Source organism: Zosterops lateralis, assembly GCF_965231275.1.
Source record: "Zosterops lateralis genome assembly, chromosome: 3".
Classification (NCBI taxonomy): Eukaryota; Metazoa; Chordata; class Aves; order Passeriformes; family Zosteropidae; genus Zosterops; species Zosterops lateralis.
Genome location: NC_139764.1, coordinates 64,101,747 through 64,115,335, shown reverse-complemented (window position 1 = coordinate 64,115,335; position 13,589 = coordinate 64,101,747). Strand labels below are relative to the sequence as shown.

At 38.8% G+C, this 13,589-nt stretch overlaps 1 protein-coding gene across 1 annotated transcript in view; it reads right to left on the bottom strand.

Annotated features, from left to right (window-relative positions):
* Positions 1-13,589, bottom strand: part of MCM9 (minichromosome maintenance 9 homologous recombination repair factor) — a gene marked incomplete at its 5' end in the record, with an annotated part of 48,179 nt that overhangs the window by 32,581 nt on the left and 2,009 nt on the right. The window contains 5 exon segments of the mRNA XM_083857354.1: positions 4,519-4,638; positions 5,870-5,990; positions 8,352-8,554; positions 9,465-9,546; positions 11,185-11,501. Of these exon segments, the coding sequence (XP_083713480.1) occupies positions 4,519-4,638; positions 5,870-5,990; positions 8,352-8,554; positions 9,465-9,546; positions 11,185-11,501 (843 nt within the window).

The following is a 13,589-nucleotide window of genomic DNA, read 5'->3' as shown; positions in this document are numbered from 1 at the left end:
AAAAATCAACTGCTTGAAATGCCTACCATCTCACCAGCAGGATGAAAAAGTCTGATGAAGGCTGTCCTGGAGGTGTTAGAAGAATGTAAGACCTGAAACCTTCAACCAACATGACAAGATACTGTTCCTGCAGTACTTCCCATCCAACCTAACTGGGCCTTCAGATATGAAGATACTTGAAAAACCCAGAATTTTTGAAGACACATCTCTCTTTGGCTAAATACCTTTGTCATGTGGGTAGTCAAGGTAAGCTCTCTCAGGACAAAGTCATTTGGGAACAGCATTATTGAGAAGAAATTAAGGAAACTAAAGGAGATGGAGCATTGTTACAGATGGGGCATGTCTGACAATATTTGATCACAACTTCAAATTTCATTCCTTCAACAAGTTTAATACAATTCCTGTAGAGCTAAGGCCTTTCCAGCTTGAGACCCAGCTGGTTGAAGGAACATCCAGTGAAGCCATGCTCTCAAATAAAATATTTTCAGGTTACATACGGATAGAAAATAAAATACTTGATGTACAATTATAAGTATTCAGGAAAACAATCCCATGGTAGAAGTGATGATCAGAGAAAAGTGACCTAAAGGCTGCATCTGTATTAGTAACTTTATCGGGGACAGTGTATGAATCTATGGTGGAAAATCGTTTCCTGGCACTACTTCGGCTTATATCAACTAGGGAAGGCACAGGGACAGTTTGGAGATCTACACAGAGGGAAAAATATCTCCAGTTTAAGAGTCTTGCATACCTTAGGATACTGACACCATATATTCTATTTATAACCACAGCTGGATAGCTCATGTCAGTGACTTTGGATTGGATTCTAATGGATCAGAAGAGAGACAGCTGTTAGCACCTGAAGCCTGCCTAGCAGGGGAAAGTGTACTATGAAAGAAGAAAAGAGGTGGCTTGATGAAAAGAAAGGAAGCAGTAGCAAACTGCAGTTGCCATGATGTGGACAGTGTTAGACATGGCAAAATACAGCAAAAAGGCACTACTTGCAAGGCTCTGCAGAGGCTCTGAGAGGAGAGGCCAGAAGGGTGCATGTCACACAGCTCAGAAAGGCATGTTATACAGAATTGGAGATCTGGAGAAACAGCTGATAGTCTCCCAGATTTTTAGGCAAGCTGTTCTAAAAACAGTTCACAAAATTCTTTAAGCAATCCATCTGCAGGGGGATACAACACCAAACCGAATTTTCGGAAATCTGACCAGTCAATTATGCACAAGCAAGTAGCAGGATGACTCTGGCCTGGATGTCCATGAGCTCCAGACCTGCCAGCAGCTGGCATGTGTTGGTTCCTGTTGCACACCACTCGATCACTGCAAATTTCAAGCTCCAGAGGTAAATGAAATATTTTCTTACTAATGACTATCTCCTCAAAATACGCATAAGTGGCACTGTGCCTCTGGGGACTGCAAAACAGTTTATTTAACTCAGTAGTAAGGTGAGAATCCCCAGAGAGATCTTGTTAAGCCTCCCTAAGTCTCTGTCTTCATGGAAAAATGTGTATCAATTTCTAAAAATAAAAGGTAGCTGAATGACTCCCTGTGATTCTCAGAGACAAGTCAGGGAGAATGACCTGGGCTTGTAAAAAAACCAGTGTAGACAGAATGAAACAGTGGGACAGATGGTTCCCCCATCTTCCATTTACAGATCACAAAGTCCTACAGTGGTCAAATAAATTTTGCCTTTGAGTTGCTGTGTGTGGGCTGGTCTGCCAGCTGTCATTAAGGAGATGTGGGAGGACCCCGCTTCCTCATTTAAGTCCTAAACTTGTAGAGAATTTGAAACAGAAAGTTTCTGTTAAATGTTTGCAAGAAAGGCAACTTAATAAAACAAGTAAGCTCAGAAACTTATTCACTGAGTGGAGGTAAAGTTCTGATTTTTTCAAAACAGAGAACAAATTAACTGTCATTTGTAAGGTCCATTTGCAGCAAGCAGGCAACTTGAGCCTGTGGGTGAGATGAAAAGATGAAGGTCTTCCAAACCTTCAGGTGGAAAGCAGGATTTTCTCCTGGGTCGTACTTTCTGAATCAGGTAAAACAGCACAGACTTTCTAAACAAAGTGCAGGGCAAGGCAGGAACCTGACTGAAAGAGCAGAGGCCCAACAGCAAATTAAGCTGCAGGAGTCAGGTCACTGTTTTCTGAAATTCTGCAAGCCAGTTCCAGTCATGTCTGTATGGGTTAATGGGCTGCAGCAGGAGCACAAAGTATCATAGTGGATCTCAGAGCACCTGATACCTAGGGCAGACCAGGAAATAAGGAGAATTTTGGCACAAGGAGAATGTTAATGACCTAATATGCTGTCCTGGTACAAATAAATGCCCATACAGAAAACCAAGTAAAACTGGTATTGTACAGTTTGGGATGCAGAATTCTAATTCAATGCTTGTCAAATAGCTTATGTCCTAAAACAGTACCAGATGGGTAAAGGGAATAGGATATGTCAGTTCACACAGAATCTTACTTAAGGCTGGTTAGATACTGGCACTTTTCTCTAAATGAGGGACCCAGCTTCTAGGAGCTATTCAGGGTTTACCCAGTCTCAGGTGTGTATTTTGGCCTATGTGGACTGTAATCCCAGAGCCAGCAATTAAATGCAATTCAGACTGCTTTTTATATACAGTAAGGAACTAGCTGAAAGTGAAACTTAGAGATTTAATATTTGTACACTGGAGGGAAGAATGTGCATTAGGAGTGTCCTCTCCTGGGAAAGCAGAAACTGGTAATTCAAAGTGTTCAATTATGACGAGGAAAGTAAAGCAGTTTAATCTCCAAACTAATTTGAAGCTTCTGCAGAAGAAGAGAGCAAGTTGACAAAAATCAATGTTAGGTACAGCTAGCTACAAGCAGATTCATAAGACACTCATTGCACAGGAAAGGCAAAGAAAATAGTAATCTGAACAACATCCAAACTCCTGATCTAGAAATTATTACCTTAGTCCAGGAGTTCTAGCCATGGAAAGATTCCCTGAAATTAAACTAGGGTTAATAAGATTCCTTGCCAGGCACTTAAGTTTCACTTGTGATAACAGACCTGAAGACTTCTAAAGTAGAAATGTGGTGCTGCTGTCAGATTTTGGAAAAAGGGACTTAGAGAAGTTTTTAAAAATAAGGAATATTTAAGTGAAGTATAGATGACCTAAAGGCCCAAGACAATCCTTTAATGAGATGAAACTTCACCTCCACACATCACTAGTGCACATATACCATTGTAAGTGTAATAAAGTACAATATTTGTTTTCAGGGAAATGTCTTTGAACAGCCATCATGGCTGAACTGAAAATCAGATCATATAGAAGGTGAAGCATAGGAGGGAGATGTGGTGAAGAAAGCAACAGCAACATCAGAGACTGAGAGCAACTAACACAGGAAATCACTACTTACAAAAATGGGCAAAGTCACATTGAAATACCTCACAAAGTTTCACTCCAGGTCACTGTGAGTTCTCTAGCAAATCTGAAATTATCCAGACTGTTCTCAATTCTTAACACAGAACAAAAAGTGGAGAAAAGATTATGCTAAACCAGAATTTTCTCTGGCTTCTCTCCAGACCTATTTGTTAACAGTTTGAATGGAAAGTCAGAGGCGTATGTGTTTCAGAACAAGTTCCCTGCACAAGGAGTGTATATGTTCAACATCATGTTCCACTTCCACAGCTATGGAAGATTCAGTCTATACATAGCTGTGGATCTAGGGAATATTTATCCTCTGGTTCTCCCATGTACAAATAATGCTATTTCCCAGCATTAATAATAAGCAGCACTCTCTGAGGAATATTCAAGTTACGCATGCTACCCAAAGCACTGGGATTTGACCCTAATTATTTTGTGATTTTGACCATACAAGTAGTATATTCATTTGTTCAAATAGTCATTGGCTGAGGTAATCTGATCCTGTACATTGTCCCCAGAAGAGTTTGCAAAGATGTCTGGCATTCAGAGCCAGCTGGGACATACCTAAATTCAACAAAACAAAGAAAGAGAAAAAAAAAAGAAGGGAAAACCCCACTTGCTCTCTGAAACCATCTTAAAACCATCATCATGAGTAAGAAACAATTCCTCAACATGGGTGAATTTCCAGAAAGCAAAAGAGAAATCAAACTGGCACCCAGACAGAACACATAGGAAAACAGAAGAGAGATTATCTGTTCAGGAGAAACCAAATGATGCTAGCTCATCACACAGCTTGAGCTCTGGAAAGATGTCGTATTTGTCATAGCTGGAAAATGCTAAAAATACAGGTCCAGATCACTCTCCGCTAGCAAAGCATTGAGCCTCTGGATGAGGCTTGTGAAGTTCCGTGCTAGAAACTCATCACAATCCTTCATTGAAACAGACAAAGGGCAGGGCTGCAGAGAGTCACATCAGGCCTCATATGCCTCCACAGCAGTTCTCTGCTTCAACTGTGCTCATAACAACCTGAGCACATATGTTCACATACATAGAAGGCTTCTATATAAACATACCTGAGTGAAGAGACAACGTGTTACAGCTGGAGCAGCACATACCTGCACTTGTAGATCCAATTCCTGCTGTCAGCACAGAGCGTGGCATAATCTTAACTGCATACTTGAGGAACTGAGATTTCCCTGTACCTGGGTCTCCAACCAACAGAAGATGTGATTCACCTTGGGGGAAAACAGTGATGTAGGAGTAGACAGTCATATACAGACAAACATCAACACAAAATGCTTAGATTAAATAATACTTGTCATATTCACCTAAAATTTAGCACTATATATACATTAAAAGATGTAATTCTCCACTATTTATTTGGTGTGATAAATAAGGTGAGTTTAATAGTCATCTAGACACAAAGATTTACAATGAAGTATTTGTGAAGTATGAGCAGGTATTTGACACACTTCCTGTAATATGAGTTCTTACATTTTAGAATGCTCATTTCTCAGACTCAGCTCATTCTTGAATATGAAACAGAAGGATACCAGGTTTTAGTTACCATTCCACTAGTCAGTTATTTAAATTATTGCAAAATGGACTAATAAAATCAGCAGGTTGTTTTGCTTAATTAATTCTTTGCCAACAGTTACACAACTTTGTATTTTCATAACAATGAAATTACAGAAGTAAATAATTTGGCTACTACAATCTCAGTAAAGTGCTCTAACATGTTTTCATTGTTTTCTACAAAATACAACTTCAAATATAAAGTCTATAATTTTATTTAGGTGTTTAGCTGTTGAAAATCCTGTCTTTGCATACAGAGACATACTTTTTAAAATGATTATGACCTACATAGATTATGACCTGTGTACCACCTGGCACATGGCATATTTGCCATCTAATAACAACAGAAGGAGAATCAGCAGGCAGGTAACTTGGAGTTACAAGACTAAGTGAGATGTGGTGACAATCACAGATGGAAAAGTCTGGCATTAAGAAGTAAAATGAATCCTTTAATTTTTCCTTTTAATGTACTATAGTGATCTGCATTAAGGAAACATTAAGATTCCATCCTTTGATGCCAAATACTGCTGGGAATATTCTTCTAGAAATAATTTCAAAATGTCACTTATACAATAAAAAGTGAGATGTTTTAGATAAAACAGCTGCCTTTAATATTCTACCTAATGGAAACCTGAAAGTCTGCTTCTATTGGGTTTTATTTGGGAAAAATTAAAATAGAAAGAGGAAGTCTAGACACCCACTTTAACTTGTCTGAGACTTTGGAAGAATAGTCACAATTGATTAAAACTTGTTCTCACTCAAGAAAATGGGATGATTATGCTTCCAAGTTCTTACTGGTTTGATTTTGGAAGGGTGGGGAGGGATGTGGGTGAGGACAGGGACGGGAATGACTGTTACAAAGGATGTGATACCGTTAGAAACAATACAAACCTCTAGTTCGAGTTCCAGCAGCATCAGTCCTCTGCACACCACCAGCAAGCACCATAGCTACAGCCAGCTTCACCAGGTACAATCCAAAAACTTGAGGACATAAGCTTGCCAAAATTTCATTCCTCCCTAAAATAGGAGCAAAAATGGAACTCAGCAGAGTTAAAACTTGGTTTCCCAGAGACTCCCATGTAAACTGACAAGTAATTTGGGAAAGAAGAGTAGGGTAGGAAGGAGATTTTTCTTTTTTTTTTTTTTCTTTGAATGGGACCTAGAGCAGTTGTTTGATCCAAACTTCATTATAGAGAAGTTAGATAAGTCACAATCACAAGCAGCAAAGCAATCCTATTGCAATTTAAGGAATGTATGGTGTATATAGCAAGATGAAAGGCACTAATGAAATGCCATCATGCAAATTCTTTTGTTCCACATTTAAAAGTGTAGAAGCTATGAAATCTAGAAGTTTACAGATTTCAAAATGTCCCCTCGAAAACTGGTTTGTTGTACATTTCAGAAAACTAAGAAAACTTCTAATACTTATTTTGCCTTAAACCTGTGCACACATAGTGTGCTCATTCCCTCATTGTTACCTTCCTTCTCCTTTGATCCTTCTGTGTCACAGGTTCCTCTCCTCCTCCCTACAACAGCCTCTTTCCAGCAGCAGAATATTTCAATCTGCTCTGAAAATGCTGATGGTGTGGAAGGTATGTGACAGGATTAATTCTGTCCTTTGAGGTTCTGATACTACCAGCCAGCACATAAGGGGTCTCAGTTTATATCCCATATGTTACTTCCATTGCTAGGGAATAAAAGAGAGTGACCCATTTTGAGAGCTTAACTTCATGTTTTAAATCTAGATGCAAGTACATGGTACTGGCAAAATATAGGCACATAATGGATGACTTAAGATATATGTGTTTCATTTGGAGGTCTTCTGAAGGAATTAACACATCTTCGTCCACCCAAAAGTGAAATTTTAAGAACATTGTTCAGCCCTGCACAGCTCAAGATTTAACTCCACAGTTAGGAGTTAGCATTCATTAAGTGACTGACAAAAAATGCAGTAGCACCTATCATTCTCTCTTGAAAAACTGTACAGGTACACACACATTCTGTGGCATCAGACTCCTTAGTCAGATTTGACCTCTGCCTTCAATTTCAACTCAAATTCAGACAAACAGCCTGAAACTGACATCTTGGGCAGTCAGGGTCCTTCTAATTTCCACCTCAATTTTCTTGTAGCCACTTCATATTTATTTATGCAGAATGGGTAATATTACATAAAATCACATTGCTCCCTGCAGATTTCCAAAAATTGTCCTGAGAATGAAAGATTAAAATGGGCCTTCAAAGAAAGACCCCGAGTTACTTTCTGAACAGTTCTAATGAGAAGAAATAGTCTCATTCCAAACAGCAGAAGGAAGAAATGCTGTCATTCCAAACAGCAAGAAAGCAAGCAGGAAGCTAGCAGTTAAACTGCTTTCCAGGAAATGCAGTTCTGAAGAATCTTTGACATTGACAGGATCTGCATTTTCTTATTGTGAGCAGGCTCATTTGATGGAGGTTCCCACCTGCTTTTCCTCCTGTTTGTCTTTAAAGAAGAAAGACTAAATCTTTTCCAGGGTTTTACAAGGCAGAGTGTCAGCCTAATAAAGTTCAGGGTTGGAGACCTAAAGAGTCCATTGAGCTCCTGCAGAGTTAAGGAGAAGGCACTCAGATTATGGAGAGGGACAGAGTTCCAGACCAAACTTCTGGTAATTTCAAGGTGCTTGACATTAAGAAGTAAAATGAATCCTTTAATTTTTCCTTTTAATGTACTATAGTGATCTGCATTAAGGAAACATTAAGATTCCATCCTTTGATGCCAAATACTGCTGGGAATATTCAATACCATGGTAAGTTTAGGAGGCAACATACTGACACTGACTGTTCTGGAAGCCACTGTGAACTGGGAGGCTGCCCTGCACCTAACTGAAGGGCCTAGGCATCCAAGAGTTACGTTACAGACAGGATGTGCTAATCCCTATAGTAAAGATACAGAATTTAATTTGGGATGCAGAGATGGTGTCAGCTCTCTCACTACAGAGGCAACAGCTGTGCTGACTAAAGGTAGATCTCCTCCACCCTATTTCTTCTAAGAAGTATGCTTCTTCTTTCTTGTTTATAAAACAATTCTTTCTTCTTTTTTTTTTTTCCTCTGATACTTACATTCTTTTTCATTTCTTGTTAATAAATGTTCCAAGAAAGATTTGAATAGAAAGCTCAAAGAATGGAGCTCAATGCAGCAGGTTTGGTACTTCCTTCCACCCCCACTTCTGTAATATTAAAGTAAGAATTTCACATTTTTGTAGTGGGAAAAATATATTCTTGATGAATGGGTGATGAGATAGAATAATGGGGGAAAAATGTGTTCAGTCACTGTATTTTCACTCCCAATTTCATCTCTATACAATCAAGTGCCCTACTTAAAAGCTTTCAACTACTAACCTGCTAAAGGATCATTCCTATGCCTTTCCCAGAAGTCTTCAAATTCCTTGCGAACTTCTTCATCAATCACAACCCCTGCTAGCTGCTCATTGTTCACTTTAACATAGTTGGCTTTTAAAACAAGCTCCAGATCACAGCGTGCACCCTCATGGAAAGGTTTCCACCTCTGCATTACCACTCCATACACTGTGATGTCATCTCCTAGAGGTAACAACAAAAAATTAGTAAAATAACATCTGGTTTGAGACATGCAGACACTTCAGCTAGCTGTAGTGCACAATAATGTCATCTAGGTCCTGTGTTACAGTTAATAAGGTTAAAAAAAATCGAACAACCAAAAGCAAAACTTCCTGCAGTAACTGGAAGTCTAAAAGAAAAATAAGTCTGTGGTAGGAAGTTGTTATGTCTTTCCACCTCTATTTGAGGGAGGTGAAATCTTAAAGATATAGCTCTGCTTGCCTCCTCTTTTAGAAGAGAGAAATTCCTGGTAAACTGTAGAAGCTCTTTCAATTAGGTTGATTGTACAAAAAAAAATTAGTCAAAATTTATTTGGCTTCTGGTAACCTTTGTGATGAACCCCAGAATTGTTTTTTAACTCTGAGTGGAATGTTCTGAAAAACTACAACCACAAATTAATTTCTTGTGGAAATGTGCCTATCTGAATATTTTTAGTCTACTCTTCATTCATCCTCCTGCCAATTAGCAGCTTCTTTGAATGCTTTCTCCACCTGCAGTACTCCTTAGATAGGAAGTCAGGTTTCCTGCTCTCCCAACCTACCAAAGGGCACCTCAAACTGTGTAACCCAATCTCCTGGGGAGGTTTGGTGTTCTACACTAACAAGATTTAATGTACTTTCTGTATGTCACAACACATTACTTATTGAAACTGATCTGCCAAACAGTCAGGATGTAACCTGGGGGTGCATGACATTTTCTAGAACGATCATCAGCTGCCTTGCTAATGTTCATCCTGAAACAGCAACGTGACAGATGAACACACCTCATTCGAGGAGCCCCCCGCACTGACAGCCACTCGACAGAGATTCATCTCAAATGGAAAACTAAAAATGCTTGTGGCTACAAACATAGGTAAACTATGCTACATCCTCACCAGACTTGCAACTGTCCACCAAATCATCTTCCAGAACAACCACCATGCAACGAGGGATGCTTCCAACAGACAGCCTCTGAACCTAGGGGATGGGAAGGAAAAACACTTCTTAAGAACTGCACCTTTCAAAAGCCTTTAATTTACAGCTGCTCCGGCCTATGGTCCTTTCCTAGAACTGAGGTCAGTTTTTGCTTTTTATCACAAAATTTACAGTAAGGATGTCAATGCTGCCCTGAACTTAACAATGAAAGTTTAATGCTGATATTAATGGAAATGGGATTGGGTATTAAACTAGCAGAAGGTGCTCAGTGCTGGTAGATCTTGTGTGATTTCAATATCTTGCTGAAGAAAACTCACTAAAAGAGGTCATTTGAATGACCTGAACTTTTTTTTTTAATCATAATTTGAGTTATTACTAGATACTTCCTCAATATATAAAGTTGACTTTGGGTACTGAAGCATGTGCATGGGTTATACAACTCTTCACTGAAGTAGATACTGAGAGAATATTCTCTGTATTTTTCTGGTATTTAACCATGACTTGACAGTTAGAGATTAAGTTTACACCTAGGTGTCAAGGATTAAATCAAAACCAGGAAAACCCAAATATATATTGATAAATGTGTCAGTAACTCCTGTAATTCTTTTTCTTTTCTCCAGGGCGAAGTCTGTGCAACCTTGTCGCAGTTCCAACCAGCAATCTTTCCATTTACACCTAGAGTTTTGAGAGTATCCACTGCACAAGAACAACAGTCAGAAGTACCTTTTCGTTTTGCAGCACAGGTCATACATGCTAGAATTCTAAATGTATTCACTCTCTGGTGCCTAGGAAGGTTAATTCAACCTTCTGTATTATCTAAATGGCTGCAGGCAGTTCACATCACTGTCAGTCCTGATAGCACATGCAGTTATTTGCAGAGCTCAGTAGGAAACACAGGGGGAATTCACTCCTGGTTTAACTTTACTGTTTTAGTAAGCCCACGTTGCTGAAAATCCTTCCAGTGAGATCTGTGTGTCACAGAGTATAACAAAATATAAGTTATAGAGATTTTCCATATGTCAGAAACAATCATTTTATGTTCATGCAATATAGAGCTTATTTCCTAGAAAGTTTTATTCCCTTACTTTTTTTTGGTATTCTGAACTTTTAAGACCTTAATTTCTAACTTCATATATTTCTCCTTCACCTTGTCTGTACTTCTACACAGGGCTACCTTTAGAAAACAAACACAAATTCTATATGCAGGTTCTGTAAGGATCACATATGCAATAATTGTTGAGTTCAGTACTGGCTGAAGGGAAGAACATTTGCAGACACCACATACTGACCACACTGCACAGCTGACACTGGGCTGGCCCTGGCAAACATTGGGCTAGCTTTAGTCCTTAGAACCAGTGTTGAACATCAGCATCATGCACAGGAAGTGCTTAGGGAAGCAATGCACATTTGCTGTTACAGGGATTCAATGTGGAATGGAATTTCATCTATGGAAATTTCATCTATTCACTGACTGCTGGTGTTTTGTACAATATCAAATGGAATTACCCAATAACAGAAGTCTGGTCTACATGTTGGCTTAATTCTCTTTGACTGGAAATCTCTGACCGATGGGTTGCCTGGCTTCTTTAGGTCTCCTCAAGTATTTGTTTTAAACAACAGAAGACATCTATACTTTAATACCTTCCCCTTTTGTCTATATTGCTTTGGGTTTTTTTTTACCTGTTCCTGAATTTTGATTTCTTGATAGTCCCTGCAGCAGGTAGGAGAAGAGGTTGTTCCAGAGAGACACATGAACTTGGTTGAGTTGCAGCCTTCTTCACTGGGACAGGCTGCTGGACGGCAGAAGGTGTAGTACTGCTCAAAGTCAGCCTTGACAACAAACACGTGCTTGCACTTGTTGCAGATGTAACTCCGCTCAAACTCCAAAACCTTCACCGAACTGGTACGTATGACAGTCCCCGTCACAGACAAGAAGTGTCCCACATCCTTGGATTTAGGAATGTGCTCTCGAGTCAACTCTGGGCAAACAGGCAAACCTGTTAGACAAAAAATATGTGCAGCATAAGGCTATGCTTACCAAACAAGGACTTACATTGCAGTTAAACAGAAAGACTAGAAAACATGCCAGACAAATGAACAGTAGCCATTGTTATTACTGTTTCATAAACATGATTCAACTTTTCATCTGTTGTACCATAAGTGTGATTCATTGTCCTCAGATGGTGGAAATCATCAGACACTGAGCACTAGCTGAAAATGTTGCCATTTTATTCCCCCACTCTTGCCAAGGGATGAATAGTCATGAACAGTTTCCATTCATGGAAGCAGATCCTGATGTCCTCATATCTGTATTAATTCAGATGTTCTTTTTGCAGATGCCATTTATTCTACAACTGGTTTATCTGAATGACAAATTTTTAGTTATGCTACTTAACTGTGGTTCAGTTGAACAGGTGTAGCTCCTAATCTTATGTGAATTCTCAAGTCTCAGCAAACTCATAAGGCATTTGACCTTAAATCCACATTGCCAACCAGTAAACCTCGAGCACAAGGAAGACAGCATAAAAAGAATGTAAAGGGGTTATGAACGCAGCCAAAGCAAATTCACTTGTACATTCAAATGCACAGTGACAGGACACTTTCCACTTGCTCTTCTTTAATTCCACCCCAGCAGCCAGTTCAGTCATGTGCTGATCCTGCTCCACTGTTCACCCATCACTGGGCTGAAATCACCAGTGGCTGAAATCCTCAGAAGATTAATCTGAACAACCTACAAAGTCTTTATAAAAATAAATGGTTTTGAAATGCTCACCTGAGCAAAATATTGCCTGTTCAGAAATTAGTCATGAACTACAAGATACTAATTATTATAAACTTAAATTAATTTCTTAGCTTTACTTCCAAAATAGAGCTAGGAAACAGAGATGTAAAACTACAAATCTGATAGGAAATGATGTTTCTAAGTGGACTGAAACTATTTGTGCGTTTAGGTCAAATCTTCTCAGTGGCTTTGGCTGCTAAAAAAAAGACAAAAAAGATGTCATATTTATTTCAGTGTTTTCAAACCCAAATTCCTTATTTCAGCCATGTAGAAACATTCCATTTTGATGCTTTTAGGCAACACTTGACATTCTGTTCCTGTTCAAAAAATATTTTTAACTATTAAACTAATTTTAAAAGGTACGAGAATAAAATAGAAGAAGTAGAATTAAATAATCAGGAAAAGGAAGTATCTTGTAAAACTGCAAATATTTTTTTTTCTGTTTGACTCTAATAAAACCATTTAAATGTTCTACTGAGCCTGTTGAAATTTTCATTCTACCACAGATTTGCATTTCCAGTCAGTTCAGGGGAAAAAAATCCGTTATTTCTCCACCTGTTTTGGCTTTTTTTTTCTTAGTTCAGTATTGCTGCCCCTGAAAAAGCTTTGCAAAATGCATCACATCTTACACTAGAGAGAGCTGCAGCGCTGTTGTCAGGATATGTGATGATCATCTGTGAATTTTGAAGAGACAACAATCTTAATGTGACAAAAAGAGCCTTCATTCTGATCACACTAGACTGCTTGACAAACTCTTTCATTGAGTATGTGCCTTTTTGAATCAACTTTATTGCATTAGTCACAAAAAAGCTATTAGAAAATATCAGAAGCAGCTTGGCTTTCAGTAACAGACACAGTGGTACTCAAGCTAATGATAAGTAAAGAAAAATAATTTCATGGATCTGTAGTGAAAAGCAGAAGCTATACAAATTCCTACAATACTAAAATTCAGATAATGAACTTTGTATTTTACTTTCTTCAGTGAAAGCAGGGTAATCATTCATTATTAATTACTGCATATCTACACTCCTTCAATCCTTTTTTGAATCCCTAGATGCTCTGTCCATATTGGTAGAAGGTGCTGAGATTGTTTCTTACATCTGGTGTATGCAAAATCACTTTTCCTCACTGAATTCCAAGCCTGACACACAGATACCATCACCCACACTCCTGGTTGTTGCCTGCTGCTCCCAGCAAGAATAGTGCACTCATTCCCTCCTTATCTGACCCGGGAATGGGAAGCGGCACTCCAAGATGAGAATCCTGAAGGTAATCAGAGCTCATCATCCACTGAAAAGGTAAC